At 47.8% G+C, this 13444-nt stretch overlaps 1 protein-coding gene across 1 annotated transcript in view; it reads right to left on the reverse strand.

The window, feature by feature from the left end:
* The window catches only part of PTPRT (protein tyrosine phosphatase receptor type T), an 804737-nt gene that overhangs the window by 60491 nt on the left and 730802 nt on the right, over nucleotides 1–13444 (reverse strand). The window contains exon 19 of the mRNA XM_007464800.1: nucleotides 9072–9159. Within this exon, the coding sequence (XP_007464862.1) occupies nucleotides 9072–9159 (88 nt within the window). The remainder of the gene's footprint in view (nucleotides 1–9071; nucleotides 9160–13444) is intronic.

The raw sequence follows: 13444 nt of genomic DNA on the forward strand, positions 1-13444 counted from the left end.
CCCTGTACTTGTCTTCAGAGCTCTTAGAGCAGTTTTATTTCTGCGACGATCTGACTAACCCATGGCTCTCCTTCGCGCCCTATTTAAGAACGGGCACCCTATTTACTGAACTCCTCTATAGTGTATGGCACATAGTAAGTGCTCAATAATTATCTGTTCAATATATGAGTTCATATTTGTGTCTGAAAGGCTGAGAACCAGAAAGGAGCCGGTCCCTTGCTTTTAGCCATACAATTGATTTTAGGTAACCTGGCCTGGGACCCAGGCTCTTTCCTCTACACAAGGCTAGCATAGTATGCCTAGACCCTGTGCTCAAATTCTTCCTCGCCTCACAGCTGACCCCTCACCCCACCTGCAGACCCAAGACTGGCAGCCAATCATTGTCTTCAGCACGAGAGAGGGAGGGCTTGGGAAGGCTCTGAAGGCAGACCTGAGGTCTGTCACTAAGTCCATCACCCAGAGCAGTTGATGTACCTTCCCGAGCCTCAGTTTACCCAACGACAACATCAAAATCCTCTCTACCTTTGCAGAATTGTTGCAAGGATGAAAAGCACTTAGATATGAAGGCACCTGGTGTATTGTAAGAAATCAATGCAAATGTGTAAATTCAGTTTTACTGTAATTCTAGACCAGTGGTTCTCAAAATATAGTTCCTTGGCCAATAGCGTCAATGACATCTGGGAACTTGTTAGAAATGCAGATACTGGAGTCCCAGCCCAGACCCCACCGAATCCGAAACTCTGGGGTGGAGGCCAGCAATCTGTATTTTAACAAGCCCTCCAGGAGATTCTGACGCACACTCAGGTTTCAAGACCAGTTGATGTTCAGTTATTTAGCATAGGGGGTGCCTTGGCTATTCAATTTGTCTTGGGAAAGACCAAAAGTTTTTACTGGAATTAGGCCGTGAGACTAGAGACTCACCTGTGCTGGGTGTAAGGAACAGAAATTTATCTTTGTGGAGTGCATAAGATGCTCCAGGCACCATTCTACAAGCCTATGGATGCTATGCCATTTGATTCTCATCATAACCCATTTTGTGGCTGAGAAAATCAAGGCTCCAAGCAGTTTAACAACTTAGAAGGTGTAAGGCTGAGAGCCTCCTTGTAGAGTAGTGGGGTCCCTACCTCTCCGGGAACCCCAAGACACACTGCCTCTACACCCCTCCACGCCGGTTCTGACTCTGACACTGTGTCCCATCCCACTGTGTGTCCCACCCCCCATCCCTGGCCAGGGGAGAGGATTCAGTGTCCTCCCATGCACAGCTCTAACTCTCAAAGCAAACCACAGTTCCTTCCTCCTCCATCATCAGAGGTAACCCATTAAGTCAGTCTTCTCAAGTCACATCCACTTAGAGAATCACTTCAGAGAGGTGGGGCGGGGAAGACAATATCATTTGGATACAGGATGTACTTTCCTCCTGTCTTCTGGGCACTGAGGAAGGTAAAGAAAAGGTGCAGTTTTTCAGAGAAAAGAGATTTGACTCATTACAATGAATTGTGGAGCTGAAAGGTCATTTCCTAGAAGTACTGGAAATGTTAAGGCCATCATCTTGCACGAGTGGAGAGCGAGGTAATCCTGCCGAGACTGCCCAGGTACCCCACTGAAGCTAAAGGTCTCCTTATTCAATCTTGATTGAATTACCATTACCAAGGTAGCAGGTGGCCTGGGTATGACAGGGAAACAGCCCGACATTCTGTGCGTCTCCTTGTGCTGCCAGTTCCCTGCTGGCTGAGGATGGGCTGCTCCATTCTGCAGGGCCCCGTGAGGAGCTGCTCCAACAGATGAAATCTTTGGGGCCATAGAGGGGACTTAAGCACAGAGGCGCAGAGCACTGAGAGAAGTTAGGGGGACAGCGGCCTATCTGATGAATTTGTGGATTCATCCTAAGCAGGATGTCCAGCCCACACCCCACTAAGGGGACTTTCTGAAGAAAGAGAGGAAGGTTTCTGATCCAGATTCCTGCCGAAGCAGAAACTGAGACAAGGACTGAAATGCAAGGACTTGCTTTGGGGGATGATCCTGGGAAACACCGGAAGGGGAATGGGAAGTAAGAGGCAGAAAGGAAGGAAACCAGTGAGGGTTGTGTCATCAAGCTGGGGCTTACTTTCTTACTTTCTCCTGCTACTCCAGGAGAGAGTGTGAATACACACCTCCAAGTTATTCCGCCTCAGTGGGGAGGGACCTGGGGTACTTATACCCGCACCCCCATCAGTCACGGATTGAGAGCTGCTCCTGGGGACATTTAATTTCTCGGCAGTCCCGGCAAGCAGGCAGAGAGGGCTCCAGTGACCGGAACAAGTCCTCTGACAAACAAGGGCACTGAAGGTTTCTGCACCAGGATCGCTCTGTAAGGCCCAGGCAGGAGCCACCCTCAGAGACAGCCAAGGAGAAGGGGGAGCTGGGAACACCGAACAAGGCACCCATTTTGACATCCAGTACAGTCTCCCCAGAAATCAGCAGAGAAACAGCTCTGAGAAGAAGCCCCTGAGTTTGATTTGAATCTGAGCTCCTCCCTGGAAGTGAAAACAGCCTCTCTGAAGAGTTCATCAGACTCTGCGTGACCGTGGGCAGGGTTCTACATCTCTGGACCACTGCTCCTTGCCTGTGAACTCAAAGAGGCTAGACTTAGTGTCATCTAGGTTTAAAAGGCTATACAACCAGGTTCAGAGTCAATATTTGTTCATCTTAATTTGCACCCTTTGCACTGAAAGTGCAAAGTGTCAGAGAGATGAAGTGATCTTGTTGAAGGTCATGCACGAGGTTAAGGGCAGAACTGAGACTAGCACCTGGGTCTGCTGGACTCCATACCCAGTACTCCAATGCACCTGAGCCCAGTGGCTTGTCTTAAATTAGGGGGTTAGAAGTCTCAGAAAATAAAAATGTCCTGCGTCTCTTGTTTGCCCTTCAGCCTTCCGCACCTGCCTCTCTAAACTGGAAGCTGATCTCTGTGGATAAGATCAGAGGTTTGTACGCTCAACCTTGCTAATCATCAGGGAAATGCCAACCAAAATCACAGTGTAATATCACCTCACACCTGTAAGAATGGCTATCATCAAAAAGACCACAAACAACAAATATTGGCAAGGATGTGGAGAAAAGGGAACCCTTGTACACTGTTGGTGGGAATGTAAATTGGTGCAGCCACTGTGGAAAAACAGCATGGAAGTTCCCCAAAAAACTAAAAATAGAACTACCAGATGATCCAGCAATTCCACTCCTGGGTGTTTATCCAAAGAAAATGAAAACAGTAATTTGAAAAGATATACACACCCCAATGTTCATAGCAGCATTATTTACAATAGCCAAGATACGAAAGCAACCCAAGTGTCTATCAAGAGATGAATGGATAAAGAAGATGTGGTATATATACACAAGGGAATATTATTCAGCTATAAAAAAAGAATGAAAATTTGCCATTTTCAATAGCATGGATGGACCTGGAGGGTATCATGCTCAGTGAAATAAGTCAGAGAGAGAAAGACAAATACTATATATTATCACTGAGGAATCGAAAAAATAAGACAAATGATTATAACAAAACAGAAACACACTCGCATAGAAAACAAACCAGTGGTTACCAGTGGGGAGAGGGAAGGGGGAGGGACAAGATAGGGGTAGGGGATTAAGAGGTACAAACTACTATGCATAGAACAAATAAGATACAAGGACATATTGTACAGCACAGAGAATATAGCCAATATTTTATAATAACTTTAAATGGAGTATAATCCAAAAAAATTATTGAATCACTATGCTGTACACCTGAAACTTATGTAACATTGTAAATCAGCTTTTCTCTAATAAAAAGAAAAAAAAGATGAGAGGTTCGTAAACCTGAGAGTGTATCAGTGTCACTGGTGGGCTTTTTAGAACAGAGACCGCTGGGTGCCACCCCCAGAATGTCTCTTTGACAGGTCTAGATGGGACCCCAAAATGAGCATTTCTAGCAAGTTCTCAGGTGTTCCTGCTCCAGGGACCACACTTTGAGAACCACTGGACTCTGTCTACAGATTCCCTTGTCCTCTGGCTCTGGCTGGGTTCAGCCACTGGAAAGCACTGGCAGAAGACTGGATTAAGTGGGGAGTGCCATCGAGGTACTTATTCCTTCAGCTCCCTTTTTGGGGGTCACCATGGGCTGGCTGCAAGGCCACTAAAGGTCACACCTCTGACCAGGTCCTCTCTCTCTGGGTCCTGGGAATCTCTTCTTACTGAATCCTCTGCGGCCTAGGCATGGCATTTAGCCCCAGGGTGCCACACTATTCCCTGTAGTCTCCCACAGCTAGCTCACATTTTCATTAAAAAAAAAAAAGTCACTTGATTAAATTATTCTCAAATCACACTATCTGAAGGTCCCATCTATTTCCTGCTGGGACCCCGACAGATGCCAGAAGGGAAGCCTCATTTGATAAAATCTGCACCCCTGAGATCACTTCCTCTCCTCTGTGTAATTTCCTTCCAGGCAAGGAAGCGCCCTCCGCAACTTCGACATGGGGAATCTCGGTATCCTTGAAATTTCCCCTTGTCCACCATATATGCCCCAGGGCTACTTAAAAGTAAAGACCTCTCTGTTCTGTTTTCCCCATTCATTTCCTTTCACTTCCTTTCTTTTCTACTCCCTGGAAACCCCACTGTCTCTCTTGCTAACTTCTAAACAGAATGGTTTGGAAGAAAGGGCGTATTTAGCCAAGGTTTCTCTTTCATTGTTTCATTGGCAGACTGTACCCTCCCTCCTTCTCTTCCCCTTTCATCTTCTCTGTTCTCCCTGGCCTGGGCCTTTGTCCTCCACTCCAGCCTCCTAGTGCCCTGGGTTCCTTAAGATGCTAATCACACCCAGTTTTCTTTTTGCACCAAGAATGTTTCTATTTATCAAGCCAGTGCCCAACGACTTTGCCTCCCCGAGGGAAACGTACAAGGGCAGGAACACTTTCCAATCCTTGGGGCTGTTTCTCTTTTCCTTTTTTCATTTCAATTCCAGGACTTTTTTTTTTTTTCTTTCTTGGTTCCCCTTTATGCCTTGCACTGCTTTTGGATGCACTGGTTACTTTGGCACTGTCTCCTCTCAGGTCTGAGGGCAGACCCGGTCCAGCCACAATTTGCTGCAGAATTACTGACCCGTGCATTAGAAAGGAGATTCAGGTTTCTTTAAACCCACCAAGACGGTATCATTAGGTGTCTGAATTTCCTCTGCCTCTGTTTGGGTTTCCCCGGAAGTAGATACAAGATGAGGAGATTCCAGTGCAAGCAGTTTACATAGCAAGAGAAGAGGACACCAAGAGGAAAGGGGGAGGGGAGTGAGACAGCCAAGAGAAGGCAGCCCAGGAAGGGTGGGCAACTGCAGCCCACTCCCCATGGACGCTCTGGAGAAAGGTGTAGAACACACAACACAGTGAAGGCGAGGAAGAGCAGCTGGACTATTTCATGGTCTAGGGAGAGACAGCATTGTGCCTGGGCAGAGCATCCTGCCCCAGCTTTGGAGAAGGTCCTCAGGCAAAGAGATGCAGACAGGGCAGGACTGGGGGAAACCAGTGAGGCCCCAGGGCACACACTTTAAGGAGGCGCTTGCTCTCAGGGTCAGGCAGGTGCAGGGTCAACAGCTGAGCCTCAGCAGACCCTGGAATGCTGGGTGCGTCGCCTGCCTCACCCTAGTCCCGGCCCTGGGCGCCAGCAGGAGTTACTGCACAAGGAGGCGGCGGAGCCGTGGGGTGTGGATGGGACACGGACTCCTTGCTGCCTGGAATCCTGCCTTCTCAGACGTGGCTCCTGAGGGGGATATGACTGTCCTCCTCTCTCCCTCCTGTGTCCCATCTCTCTACCCTCTTCCTTCAGGCTCAGAATGCCTTCCTTGATCGACTATCACTGTTCCTAGAGTCATCCTGATTCAGACTTCCTCCATCCATCCTCTCTGGGTGCTCTCTATTTTTGGGGGGAAGCCAGAAGGGAGAGACCCATGGCTCAAGCCCTTTGGGGCCTTGCAGGGAGTCCGTGCATTCCAACATTCAGTCCTGTCTACTGAGCACCAGCCATAAGCCAGGTCTGGGGACACAGAAGTGCAAGAGAGCCCTAGCTCTGTTGTTGCAGGACACCTATTCTGGTGAGGAGATCAGGCAGCCAACAGTCATGCAAAGGCTCTCATATCACAATAGTGATGAGAACTAAGAAGACACGCCTTGTGCTCTCGGAGTGAATAATGGGGTTTTGACGAAATTATAATGGTCAGAAGAATTCCCTGAGGAAGTGATACCTGAGCTAAGATCTGAAGAATAAGTAGAACTTAGCAGAGCAAAGAGAGGAGGGACGGGCACGTTGATAGAGAGAAGAGAATATGCAAAGGCCCTGTGTCACGGATGAGCGTGTAAAGTTCAAGGTACTGAAAGGCCGGTGGGGCTTAACCGAGGAGACTTGTGGTGGAGAGGACACAGTGTGAAATGCGATGGAGAGAGGGCTGAGGGCCTTTGGAAAAGAAGGGCTGAACACTGAAGGAAGCCATTTGAAGGGTTTTCTGTAGGACAGTGACATGTTTCAATTCATATTTTGAGGAGGTCCCTCTGGCTGCTGTCAGAGATCAGACAGGATACATTTGGGGGCCAAGGTAGATGTGGAACAACCAGGAAGAAGGTGGGCAGAGGCCAGGTGAGATCTGATGATGGCTTTGGGCACGGATGCTGAGCGCAAAGGGTGGGCAGTGGGACGTCCAGAAAGATACAAAGGCTTTCATCCTGGGCTCCTCAGGCTTTGGACCAGATACCTGGCCCGGCCTGGATGACCTTGTCTCTCGAGGGACAGGGTCTCTTTACTGTGCTCTAATTGTTTATTTTTTCTATTATTATTTTCTCTTATACTATTGCATCATTATATCCATTTTACAGAGAGAAGACCAAGGCTTAGAGTGAGTACACAAGGTCTTACAGCCTATAATTTAGTGGATCCCACCTGAACTCACCATCTGATACGGGGAACAGACAAGTGACCAGGTATTTGAGGGCACTAGTACACGATGGTGCTCAAGCACAGGATGGTCGGAGCAAGCAGAACCCGTGCCTGGAATGCGAGTTCCCTGGCAGCAGAGACTGAGTGTCCCAGTGCCCAGCACAGGGCCTGGCTCAGAGGAGGCCCGCACATCATAGGTCTTCATACACATTTCCTGACTGTTTGAACGTCTCTTTCCAACACTACATTTGCAAGAAATCTTTTTTTTTTTTTTTTTTTTTAAAAAATTTTGCCGTCTTCATTACTCTCTTCCAAGAGGCAAATTATAAATGTTTTTCTGATTAGTTCTCCTATTCATAGCCGATTTCTAAATCAGCACAGGAAACGGCTAAGCTAAAACTTCTGCCCCTTTTTTCCTTTACAAGCTGCCTGTATCTTATGCTTTCTTCCTCTAAGCTTTTTCTTAGGCAATGTCTAGACAGTTAAAGAAAACAAAACAAAACACTGAACTGTGCTAGAAATAATTTGTTATTCAGGATTTTTTTTTTTTTTTTTTTGGCTGAACTGGGTTACTCTGAAAACTGAGACCAAGAGATGCTTCGTACCCAACTGGTGAGATGTCAAATGGTCCAGGTTGGCTGTGCCATGGCAGACAGGGGTTGTTGTTGACTCCTGTTCTAATCAGAGTATGTGCTTAGCATTTTGTATGACGTAAGTTTGTCCTCTGTATTTATGTTGTGTAGAAGGCTGTGCACACCAGTATTTGGCAATGGTCATACTTGTGTGTGTACTGTGTGTGGTGTGTAGTTCTATGGCAGTCTCTCTCTCCCTCTCCTCCCAGCACTGAATATCATGCAGGGTCCCACACAAGTACTGTCACTGTTCAGGCCCCCTCGTCCCTTGCTAGGACTCTTGCAGTAGCCTAAGTGGTCTCTCTGCCTCCAGCCTCTCTCAATCAAATCCACCTTCCCAATAAGCTGCCCTGGTGATCCTTCCAAAATAGACATCTGATTATGCTTCCCTGCCCCAGCCTGGCTTATTCCACATCCCCACATGGGTATTCAGTGAATTTTGCTTAAAATAAGGAGGATGGTGTATCCACACTGCTCATCAGTGACCCTGAGAAAGTAACTCTATGGCTATGAGTAATGGTGCCAGGTACCGTGCCAAGGGTTTTACGAACCTTTTATCAACCATCCTATCTTTATTCTTTTCCTCACTTTAAAGGCGAGAAAACTGAAACTCAGAGAGGTCAGGTCACCTGCCCAGGGCCCCACAGCTGGGATAGGAGCCCAGGCAGGCTGACTCCAGAGGGCTCGAACTACTCTGTGCCACTGCTTTCATCAAATCACACACCAGGGGGTGCTTCCAGGAACGCTAGAGCTCACTGCTGAGCAAAAGGCAATGTTCTTCCACGCCTCCCCCCAGGTCCACACAAAACAAGCTTCCTGCTGCAGGCTCAGGGCCACCAAACACCCATGCCGACACAGGCCCTGAGTGGCAGGCACTCGCCACAGGGCCCTGCCCCAGCCAGCAGTGGGGTCTGGCAGGAGTCGTGATGCCCTAAACTCTACCTCTTGTGTGAAGAGGGTAACCTTGGGCTCCCCTGAGCCCTGAGCTGGCCCAAACCCTCAGCTGTAGGCCAGAGTTCCTGGCTCCTTCTGAGCACCCATCCTTGCTTGGGACTCGACCTCCTTGGAATAGCATCATCTCTCGCCTAGGTGTTCTCAGCCCCTCCTTCACGGGCTGGACCTTGCTCTCCACCCCAGGATGCTGCCACGATGGGTTTTTGCAGAGGGGGCTTGCTGGGAACACCCTTGTGGCTGGGCTTCCTCCCCGACCTGAAGAATTCTTGAGCAGGCAAGATCCAAGCTTCAGAGGTTTCCTGCATCTACTGTGCCAGCTCACTTTGCCCATGTATGCCCGCCCAGCTACCTGCCTGCCCCCTCTGGCTGAGATCAGCCATGCTCTGTCATCCAGGCCAGGGATGGCAGGGAGGCTGAGACAGAGCTCCACGCTTAGCATGTGGACCCAAATCTGGAAACATCAAGGATTATTTGGTAACAAATTCCAGGTAAATAATAGTGATAGCTTCTTTTCGTCTGTGTTCCCAAAGCCTGGAGCCCTCCCAGAAGGTCACCTACAGGATATGATGTTGCCGTATCGATTCTTGTTGCGGTTTTCATCCTCTTTGGCTGTGTCCCACGAGGCTGTCTGCCCCTCCGGTAAGGCCTAGAAAAAAAGGACAGAGTGATTAGAATGGCTTGAGATAGGAGCTTTATCTGGGTGTCCACGGGGAAAACGAGACCCACTGTGATGGGTCACATAGTGCAAAAGACTGTGTGTTCTTGGATGGGGCCTGGGGAGAACACAGACTTGTCCCCTCCCTGGCTTATTCACCTGTTCAGGGACTCAAATGTTACTGATGTCTTTCGTGTGTCATGAGCTCAAATCTGGTGCAGTAGGGGAGTCATTTGTTCATTCATCCACTTGATGGATATTTGAATCCCTAATATGTGTTTGGTGCTATTCTAGGTTCTTGGGACACAGCGAAATAGACAAAGCCCCCTTGAGCTTTCAGTCAACTGGGAGATGCAGCAAACGAACAAGCAAACATATATAATTTTAAATAGTGTAAAATTCTGTGAAGAAAATAAAGCAGGGTAGAGGTATAGTGATCGTGCATGAGCATTATTTTGGATTGCACAGTCTGGGAGGGCTTCTCTGAGGAGGTAACATTTAAGCTAATTCCTTCATGATGTGAAAAAGCCAGTCATGCCAAGAAAAGTGGGAAGTGTTTTCCAGGCAGAGAGGATAGTGGAGGCAAAGGTGGTAACCGAATGACCATGTTGAAGGATGAGGTGGGGAAAGCAGTGACAAAAGCATCTGGAGAGGCAGGGAGAGTTCAGGCTTTATAAGGCATTGTGGTCACTGGTAAGGAGTTGGGTATTATTCCAGGTGTGATAGGAAACCATTCAAGGGTTTTGAGCAGGGCAGAGAGCTAATTTGATTTATGTTTTACAAAGCACATTCTGGCTCACGTATGGAATAGAGACTCCAGGAGGCCCAGGGAGGAAGCAGGGAGATCAGTTAGGAAGTTGTTACAATAGCCCTGCCAGGAGATGATGGTACCTGGGACCAAGATGGTGCAGTAGACGTGGTGGGAAGTGATTACTTTTAGGATGTTCAGCTGAATATTGCAGATTTTGGTTCTCCCCCAGAAGCAGCCTCAGCAACAAGGATTCTAGTATGGGATTTGTTTGGGAGGCAAGCCTAAGGAGCTCATGGGTGGGAGAGTGGGAAAAGTCAGACAATCGAGGGAAGAATGCCAATAAATACAGGGTACATCAACGAACAAATAACCACTGCACCTGAGGCTTAATCCCATGGGCCCATCTCATGGCTCAGAGTTGTTCTCCCAGAGGAAGAAGGGAGTTGGGGTATTTATCCCCCAGTTCCCATCTATCACTGATTGAGGACAACTCTTAGGAAATCCCTTGGCACTTCTGTCATGCTCTGTAGACAAGGTGTGCATACTCTTTTGTCTTAAGGAAGTACTCAGGCAAAAAGTCGCAAGTGCTTGCAGGAGGCGGGCACTGGGCGGGCATACACGGGCAAAGTGAGTGTGGAGGGGATGTGGGCAGGGCACCAGCGCATCTACTACAGACGAGGACTATGAAGGAAAGAGAAGGATGGAGGCTGACTGGTTAAAGAACGGAGTGGAGAGTCGCATCTTTTATTGAGATGGAGAAGAAACAGATGGGGGAGAAACAGGTTTGGGGAAGCCCGAATTAAATGTTGTGTTCTGGGTACATAAAGTATTGAATACTTAGAACCATGTATAGCACTTGCTTCTAAACATGTTCAAAACAATAAAAAAAAAAACAGGAGCAGCAGCCATGTTTGAGATGACTAGTCAACTTTCAAGCTGAGATACTGAGCCGGAAGTTGGACACAGAGGTTCAGAGCCAGAGTTAGAAGGAAGGAAGAGATGGGACTCATCAGTTTAAGAGAAGACAGATGAGCAAACAACCATGTGACGTGATTTAACAGAGTTATGAGCCAAGTGTTATGGAAACACTGGGGAGGCTGCACCCACTTACCTCACAGAGAAGGAAGATGGGCATTTCAGGGAGTGGGAACAGCTTCAGAAAAGCTGCAGAAGCATGAATGTCAGACCACACCTTGACTACTGCCCCTACCCTGTCTCTGGTGGAACAGGCTGGATGCCCTGCTCATGGCCCCTGCATTACTTCTGAGACTGAATTTGCTACCCCTTCAGTCTACATAGCTCCCTGTCAGCAGTGCAGGGGAGAGGAGCTTCCAGTCATCTTAATACACCAGCCTTGACTTTGCCCACCTATTTCTTAGCAGGTCTACATCCTAAGCAAGGAGAAGCCTGTAACCTGATGGGTCAGAAATTCAGCCATTCAGTAGGCAATGTTTTATGGGCAGGCAGGACCACTGTCTATTCAAAGCCCAGACCACGCATGATTCCCCCTTTCTTGCTTCCAGTCTCCCACATCTCTTCCAAGCCAGCCTGGGTGGGTCTTCTTCTAGAGCAGGAGTTGGCAAACTTCTTCTGTAGTGGGTCAGATAATAGGCAGCATGGGCTTGGTAAGCCACGCAGTCTCTGTTCTAACTACTCATACTCAACTCCACCGTTGTAGAGAGAACGCAGTCCTAGACACAATGCAAACACATGGGCATGTCTGTGTTCCACTAAAAATTGATTTACAAAAAACAAGTGTTGGGCTGGATTTAGCCTGTGGCTGTAGTTTGCTGACCTTTATTCTAGAAGCATGACCATGATCCTCCTCTGTGCAGTGGTTGGGTAGATAGAATGGGTGCCCATTCTGCTACCTAGCCATACCAGATTGAATGAAGATGGGGTGAGAGGTCCTTGCCTAGGCTAAGCCATGTTCTCTAACTTAGTTTTGCCCAGGGTTTTAGACTGGGGTAACAGAGTGCCTTCCCAGCAATTACCTGATCAGAATGTTGTTCTTTGTGTGTCAGAAACCCTTAGACTGGTACCCCAGAGGAGAAGCAAAACAGGTTCTAGGCTCTGCCCTAAATCTGAGTGTGGGAAAGTGCTATGGAGATAGGAGCATGCTCGTTCTGCAAATGGAGGGCTTGTCTCTGCTCTTTCCTCCCCCACTCGTCCGGTATTTACTCATTATAATTGACCGTCACCCTGCATCCCTCTTGCCACCAGTGCAGACCGTCTGCAGACCACAAATGGTTCGTGCTTCGGCATGGAACTCTTAGAACCCAGATTCCAGCCCTCGGCCTCATCGTCTCACCCGAGCCAGGTAGCTCCAGCTCTTTCAGGCAACTTGCCAGGCCTATATTACTCCTGGTTCTCTGCAGGGGTGGGGAGTGCTTGTCTCAGTGGTAGCATTAGACTTCTTGATGTTTAAGCTGATATTCTGGGGATGGATTTCTACCTGAAACCCTCTGTAATAAAAGCCACTACTCATCTAATATCCACCTGAAGTGCTATGAAACCGAGAATAGCACCCTCTGAATGTTTTCATACTCATTTTTTGGGCAAAAAAATCTGCTGGCTACTCATTATGTGCCAGGATTCAGGTTACAGTTAGATTAAGGTTTTGTAATGGCTGAACATTAGAATTGTCTGGGGAAGCTTTAAAACTCCCAGGCCCTACCCCAGACCATTAAATCAGAGTCTAATCAGGCATCAGTAGTATTTAAAGCTCCCCAGGTGATTCTAATGTGCAGCCATGATTCTTGCAAATAGTGAATTTACCTGGAGAAATACTTTCCCACAGGTCTCCTCTTGCTTTGGATTTTTCCCCTCCAATCCATTCTCCTGTATAATCAGAGAGATCTTTCTAATATGTGAATAGGACCCAGTTACTCCCCTTGCCACTGTCACTTCAGTATAAATTCCAAACTCTTTAGTACAAGGTCCTTAATGATTTCACCCCATATGCCCCTCCAGCCTCATTTCTTACCCTTAAAACAATACTTCAGTGATTAGCAACTAAACACAATGCCAGAGGCAATTTCAGGTGTTACAGACTTCTGAGACTGACTATATACACAGTGTTCCCTCTGCCTGAAATTCTCTTCCACCTGAGTCTGGCTGGTAAACTCCTACGTATCCTTCAAAACCCAGTTCAAGCATCTTCTCTTTTGTGAAACCTTCCTTGCTTACTTTCCCACCATCCCACTACACACCCAGCTAGTCAGTCACTTCTATTATTAGCTGGACTCCTTTACATCTGATAATTTGAATGTCTTGTCTTCCAACCTGGTGATGGGCTACTCCAGGTAAAGGGTAGCATCTTATTCATGTCTGTATCTTCATAACCCAATACTGGCTTTGTATTTCATATGTGCTTGAATCACCCCTTTTGAATAAATGAATGCATGGATAGATGGAAAAAAAAATAGTGTGTGAGGGCTTCCCTGGTGGCGCAGTGGTTGAGAGTCCGCCTGCCGATGCAGGGGACACGGGTTCATGCCCCGGTCTGGGAGGATCCCACATGCT

The sequence above is a fragment of the Lipotes vexillifer genome, unplaced genomic scaffold (genome assembly GCF_000442215.2).
Source record: "Lipotes vexillifer unplaced genomic scaffold, Lipotes_vexillifer_v1.1 scaffold53, whole genome shotgun sequence".
Taxonomy (NCBI): domain Eukaryota; kingdom Metazoa; phylum Chordata; class Mammalia; order Artiodactyla; family Lipotidae; genus Lipotes; species Lipotes vexillifer.